The sequence below is a fragment of the Telmatherina bonti genome (assembly GCF_933228915.1).
Source record: "Telmatherina bonti genome assembly, chromosome: 11".
Taxonomy (NCBI): domain Eukaryota; kingdom Metazoa; phylum Chordata; class Actinopteri; order Atheriniformes; family Telmatherinidae; genus Telmatherina; species Telmatherina bonti.
The window spans coordinates 4,402,627-4,408,626 of NC_136629.1; the positions used below are offsets into that span (position 1 = coordinate 4,402,627).

The following is a 6,000-nucleotide window of genomic DNA, read 5'->3' on the forward strand; positions in this document are numbered from 1 at the left end:
AAACATGAGAGAAATTCCCACTGTTCTTAAGATTATTAATCTGTTTTCCAATGCATCAGGTGTAAAGTTAAATATGGTAAATGGGAGATATTTGCTCTACATGATCAACCAGCTCAATCAATTTGCAATATTGCTGTTAAATCAGAGGTAAGATATTTAGGTTTTACCATCACAAAAGATCAGAAAACAAGAGAAAAAGAGAACTTTTCAGAAAATATAGATAAAAGTAAATCTATTCTTAATTCATGGCTTCCAAGAGACACAACTACATTTGGAAGAGTACTTTTAACTAAAATGGAAAGTCTATCCTGCTTCCTCACTGGATATCTCAGACAAAACTAGTCAACAAATTAACACTATTAACTTTAACTTTATTTAGAAAAACAAATGTCACTGTAAGAAAAGCAGACACAGTGAAAGCCAGTGAAGATGGAGGACGAAATGCTACAGACTTTGCAGTAATGAATGGAGCTTAAAACTCCTTCATTAGACATCCAGATTCATTCTGCTTTTGCATTTCCAGGACTATTTTTTAAAAAATGGGTGTATTGACTTCCTTCTACAGTGTGACTATGATGTGCGTGAATTACATATAAAATGATCAAATTACCACCAACAAGTGCTCCTCTATTGGAAACTGCTGTTTTGCCACTTTACACCAACTTTACCCACTGACTGTGTGTTTCATCAGAACTGGTGTCATGTTGAAGGAGAAGAACTTGGAATTTCTCATAAACAACCTGATCCTGTTGGCCTTACATTTTACACATTGATGTAAATATACCAGAACTAAGCCCCACATAAATGGATGGAAAAATTATCTCAAAACATTCACCAAATCTCTTCAGAATATGAAAACAAAAAATGCTCAAAGACTTATTTCCTTGATGGACTTGTTCATGTTACTAGACAGAGACTCCTGTGCTGTAAGTTACCTCAACACATGTTGAATGTATACGATAATAAATATGCCGTAATATTTAATTAAGAAAAAAATCTGACTCCCTGTAAGTATCTTCATCTTCTGCTGCTTATCCGGGGTCGGGTCACGGGGGCAGCAGCCTAAGCAGGGAAGCCCAGACTTCCCTCTCCCCAGCCACATTTGCCAACTCTGCGGGGGGGGGATCCCGAGGCGTTCCCAGGCCAGCCGAGAGATATAATCCCTCCAGCGTGTCCTGGGTCTTCCCCGGGGTCTCCTCCCAGAGGGACGTGCCTGGAACACCTCACCAGGGAGGTCCAGGAGGCATCCTGACCAGATGCCCGAGCCACCTCAACTGGTTCCTCTTGATGCGGAGGAGCAGCGGCTCTACTCTGATCTCCTCCCGGATGACCGAGCTCCTCACCCTACCTCTAAGGGAGAGCCCGGCCACCCTGCGGAGGAAACTCATTTCAGCCGCCTGTATACGAGATCTCCTTCTTTCGGTCACGACCCACAGCTCATGACCATAGGTGAGGGTAGGAACGTAGATCGACTGGTAAATCGAGAGCTTCGCCTTCTGGCTCAGCTCCTTCTTCACCACGACAGACCGGCGCAGAGTCCGCATTACTGCAGACGCCGCACCGATCCGTCTGTCGATCTCGCGCTCCATCCTTCCCTCACTCGGGAGTGAGGTCCTGCCTCAAGTGGAGGAGTTTAAATATCCCTGTAAGTATGCGGAAAATAATTCAGTTCAAATCCTGCAGCGATTAAGTGTTAGAAAATGTTTCAGCAGTTTCTGTGCGAGGACACTTCTGGCCTCTAAATTCTTCAGTTTGACAGAAAAAAAAGATGTTGGACAAAAGATGAGTTATTGTAAAAGTGGAGGCAAACTGGAACAAACATGAAATGATCCCAAATAAGAGAAAAAGTTTAGTCAAAAGGATAAAGTCTAGCATCCGCGTTTAAAACTGGGTTGGTAGTTTTGAGCAGGTCTGGCTTGTACATTAACATCCAGAAAGAGTAGAAGAAGAGAGTATTTCCAGTCGCCCTGTTGCAGAACGCCACCTGCTGGACAGGTGGCAGCCAGTTCAGTTTGTCTTTCAGTTTAAATCCGACGGAAAGACAATTTATGGTTTGGTCATCAGGATAATCCATCTGACAAACGTTCATTTGTTCCTGTTTCTTTAGTTTCATGTGTGAAAAGCAGCAAAGATCAGACACACTAAGAGACAAAGCAGAAGCCAGAAAAGGCTGAGGTCACATGACCTAGGAACTGGCATGAAGATCAGTGGAAACAGGTCTGATGGATAGATCCTCCTAGAACCAGGACCTCAGGGGTCCGAGGGAGAGACGGATCCTCTCCAGGACCTCAGGGGTCCGAGGGAGGGACGGATCCTCCTGGACATTACAGAAGCAGTGTGGATCATCTGGACAGAACGGAACAAACGAGAAGCATAAACTCTTTTCCCTCCTCGTCTTGTCCAGCATTTAGCAGCAGAATGATGGTCTGGATGATGTTCTTCTGAGCACATTTACTTTGCCACAGGAGAGCTTTATAGATATGATCCCCTTGATATTCTGGATTTTTATTTTGCATAATTGTTCGTATTACAGAGGTTGTACTGCTGGACTGGAGAAGATAGAAAAGGCACCGAGAGAGAACTGAAAAAAGAAAAACAGATAAAAAGACCTCGGAGAAAGAGAGAGAAACATACAAGCCAACAATAGATTCACCGACCCTCTGCAGGAGGCCAAACCCATCAACTGTTGGGAGCACCGGAAATGAACGGGTTAAATCAGAAACACAGAAAGAAAACCAGCTGCTGTTAGTAAATAAACCTGCAGACCACTGGGTGACTGTGTCACATGCAGAACATGCAGAGTGGAACGTGTTCAGAGAAGACTGGTCATGCCAATGTGGCCCCGCCCACACAAAGGCAAGAAGCAGGCCAGGAGGACCCAGAGACCAGCCGTCCCCAAGCACAGACCCTGACCACTCCGCAGTCAGGGGGGGGGGGAAACGGGCCCAAACAGGGTCCAGACCAGCAAAACCCAGCCCTGCCGGGCACCAGCTGCCCATGGCAGACAGAGCGTGTCAAAAAAAAAAAAAAAAAAGAAGCATTTATATTTTGCTGCTTCAAATTTACCATCTGACTGATGACCTTCAGCGTGTAAACTGTGTATACGGCCATATAACTGTAAATAAGGAGCAGTATTTAAATAAGCCTTGGGCCTCCTTCCACGCCTCCTCAAACAATGTAGGTTACACAAATGTGCATCCTTGTTTTCTACTGTTTGTGTTTGAGATAAAGAAAAAACCTGTGGAAAGTCCTTCGAGGACCCAGGAGACGGGGCGCTTCTCCGGGACCCTGGAGACGGGGCGCTTCTCCGGGACCCTGGAGACGGGGCGCTTCTCCGGGACCCTGGAGACGGGGCGCTTCTCCAGGATGGCTCCACCAGTTGGAACTGGGCAGACTGGTAGTGAGATACAGGAGTTGTGCTGCTGACTGAGTGATGATATAAAATCTGACCTCCGCTCTTGAACTTTAATGTGAGGATTACTTTCAGACCCCCCCGCCCCCCCCATCCTGTTAATCACCACGCCGACTCAGACCAGTGTCAGAAATCCGTCTTTATTTGCTCCTGTCCCTGTCTACTTGTCCTCGGGCTTGTTGAAGCAGTACGTCAGACAGCACTTCCCGCAGTAGTGGCGGTCGAAGTGGCTCGCCATGAAGACGCCGGCGCCGCACTCATCAGCGGGACACTCACGTCTCAGCCGGTGGATTTTGCCGTTCTCGTCCACCTGGAGACAAAAGGTGGAGTTGAGACAGATGGGACTCCACGTCCAGGTCTAAATGTTTCCCAGACCACCTCGGATACCTTGTAGTATTTGAGCACAGCGAGCTTGACCTTCTTCCTCTTGTGCTTGTTCTTCTTCGGGGTGGTGTAGGACTTCTTCTTCCTCTTTTTGGCGCCGCCTCGCAGCCTCAGCACCAAGTGCAAAGTGGACTCCTGAACAGACAGACAGCGTGTGAAACGGACGCCGGAAAAGACGGCGACCTCTGCTCCCCGCCAACGGATCAACTCAGCCCGTAGGCCACACCCACCTTCTGGATGTTGTAGTCGGACAGCGTGCGTCCGTCTTCCAGCTGCTTTCCAGCGAAGATCAACCTCTGCTGATCAGGAGGGATTCCTGCAGACCAGATAAAACGTCTCGTTTAGTGAACACAAGGCAGCGGTCGACTTTTACCTCAGAAAACCATCATTTCTACGTTGTTGGCTGGATGGCCGAACCAACGCCTCCATCGTTTACCTGCCGACATCTGGTCAGATGAAGCAACTCGTCAGGTTTCCCAACCTGCAGGTCGGCTTGAGTTTAAATCAGTTTAAATGTTTTATTTTTAGGACTTTTCATGCTGAATAATGATCCAAACGTGCATTCAGACTCTTCGAACCCGACAAACTTCACAAGGTGTAAATTTACAGGTGAGTTTAAAAGCTTTTCCTGCTTTTAAAGACGTTTCCTCCCAAACGGCTGCAGGAGGCGGGAAAAGTGACTGTTTTAACACTAAAGTCTGAGTTAACCTGCTTGTAGGCTGCTTGAGCCTCACCTGGATCAGAAATTAGATGTTTTAAATCAGAATGTTTTCTGGTCCCTGATCCTCGTCGTCCTGAAACAACCAACTCATCTGATTTAGAAAAGTAAATAGCAGCAAACTACAAACTAAAATAACAGGTTTTCCTCCCAGCCACAACATTCTGTTCCCAGTTCATTAATAAATGTTACTTTGACAGTAAATGCATATGAAGTTCTGATCAGTTTAACTGATCCTGTAGCGGTTCAATGCTTCTGCAGCACATTTAACAAGAAAGTCTGATCATTTCATGTCTAATAATCAAACTGGTCATATGTGCATCATATCAGAAACATCTCTAATTAAAGTCTGTAGAAGAAACTAGATCTCAGACCAACCCTGACATTTTATGGGCTGCCAGAGACCACAGAACATTTCAGAGGCAGAAACTGATCTGCAGCAGCAGGGCAGGATTTATAAGTTCACTCACCCTCTTTGTCCTGGATCTTAGCTTTCACATTTTCTATGGTATCTGAAGGCTCGACCTGCGAAACAGAAGATTACTGGTGAGTTACAGCAGTTTCTGTTAAAGCCAGACATGTTGGCAGAGACAGAACATCATTTAACCATCATTCTACAGTCACGTTTCTGTAAGTTAAATCATTTTACAGTCATGTTTCTGTTAGTTAAACATCATTTTATATGTTGATGTTTCTGTAAGTAAATGAGGCGTTTAGGGGCTGGAAGCAGCGCAGTTTAACTCGCTGCTGCAACACGTGTTTTCTGGTCATTTAGCTTAGCCACTTAGCTTCCGTTCCACAACATTAACAGTTCAGAAGGAAACAGCAAAAATAAGATGTATTTAAGTCTGACATGTCGATTAATCTTAATCAACCCGAAGCCCATTTCTCCGGAGCCCCGGTGGGCTGTGAATCAACTCGAAGCCCGTTTCTCCGGAGCCCCGGCGGGCCGTGAACGCCACTCACCTCCAGAGTGATGGTCTTCCCCGTGAGGGTTTTTACGAAGATCTGCATCCTGGCGTCGAATCCCACCTGTACGCAGAAACACACCGAAGCTTTGTCAGACTGCACATGCCGCAAAATGCGGTAAGTTTTTACCAAAATAAGCAAAAAGGCGGAGCGCACACTCACCAGCGGCTCACTCCTAATGGCGGAACGTGAGAAGAGGGCTTTCAGAGGCGGCGACGGGGTTTCTTGCAGTCGTTTGCACGGAGTAGCTGACTCTTACGTTGCCTGATGGGAAATGTGTTTCAAACTTCATTTTATATTCTATTTTTTTATTTTTAATTCTTTAGACAGCTCATATTTAAAGAGTTCAGAAAGATTTAATCAAGAGAACTTAAATTTTTAAAGACATCATTGTTTCAGGAACTGTCACCGTTGTCATAGAAACGCAAGCGTTTGTAAGTCGGTTGTTGGTTTCCAGACAGAAGACCGAAAGTTGGAGTAAAAATATGTCTGAGACTCAAAATTCCTACGGTTTGAG

The 6,000-nt window shown here is 45.6% G+C and overlaps 2 protein-coding genes across 2 annotated transcripts in view; one reads left to right on the forward strand and one right to left on the reverse strand.

Moving 5' to 3' along the window:
- Positions 1-3,533: 3,533 nt before the first annotated feature.
- On the reverse strand, positions 3,534-5,688 carry rps27a (ribosomal protein S27a). The gene is made up of 6 exons (XM_079249224.1): positions 5,646-5,688; positions 5,481-5,546; positions 4,985-5,039; positions 4,027-4,112; positions 3,800-3,931; positions 3,534-3,722 (listed from the first exon to the last, which is right to left on the reverse strand). Exons 2-6 carry the CDS (start codon positions 5,526-5,528, stop codon positions 3,573-3,575), a joined length of 471 nt encoding a protein of 156 aa, XP_079105350.1. The 5' UTR covers positions 5,529-5,546; positions 5,646-5,688; the 3' UTR covers positions 3,534-3,572.
- Positions 5,689-5,968: 280 nt separating this feature from the next.
- Positions 5,969-6,000, forward strand: part of LOC306762822 (clathrin heavy chain linker domain-containing protein 1-like) — a gene marked incomplete at both ends in the record, with an annotated part of 17,219 nt that continues 17,187 nt past the window's right edge. Inside the window, one exon of the mRNA XM_079249445.1 lies at positions 5,969-6,000. This exon is cut by the window's right edge and continues 166 nt beyond it. Within this exon, the coding sequence (XP_079105571.1) occupies positions 5,969-6,000 (32 nt within the window).

Excerpts from the sequence above, each read along its gene's own strand:
- rps27a (XM_079249224.1), bottom strand. The coding sequence starts at position 5,528 with ATGCAGATCTTCGTAAAAACCCTCACGGGGAAGACCATCACTCTGGAG. Across the intron at positions 3,932-4,026 it reads CCGACTACAACATCCAGAAG|GAGTCCACTTTGCACTTGGT; the intron begins GTGGGTGTGGCC and ends CTGTCTGTTCAG. Across the intron at positions 3,723-3,799 it reads CTGTGCTCAAATACTACAAG|GTGGACGAGAACGGCAAAAT; the intron begins GTATCCGAGGTG and ends TTTTGTCTCCAG.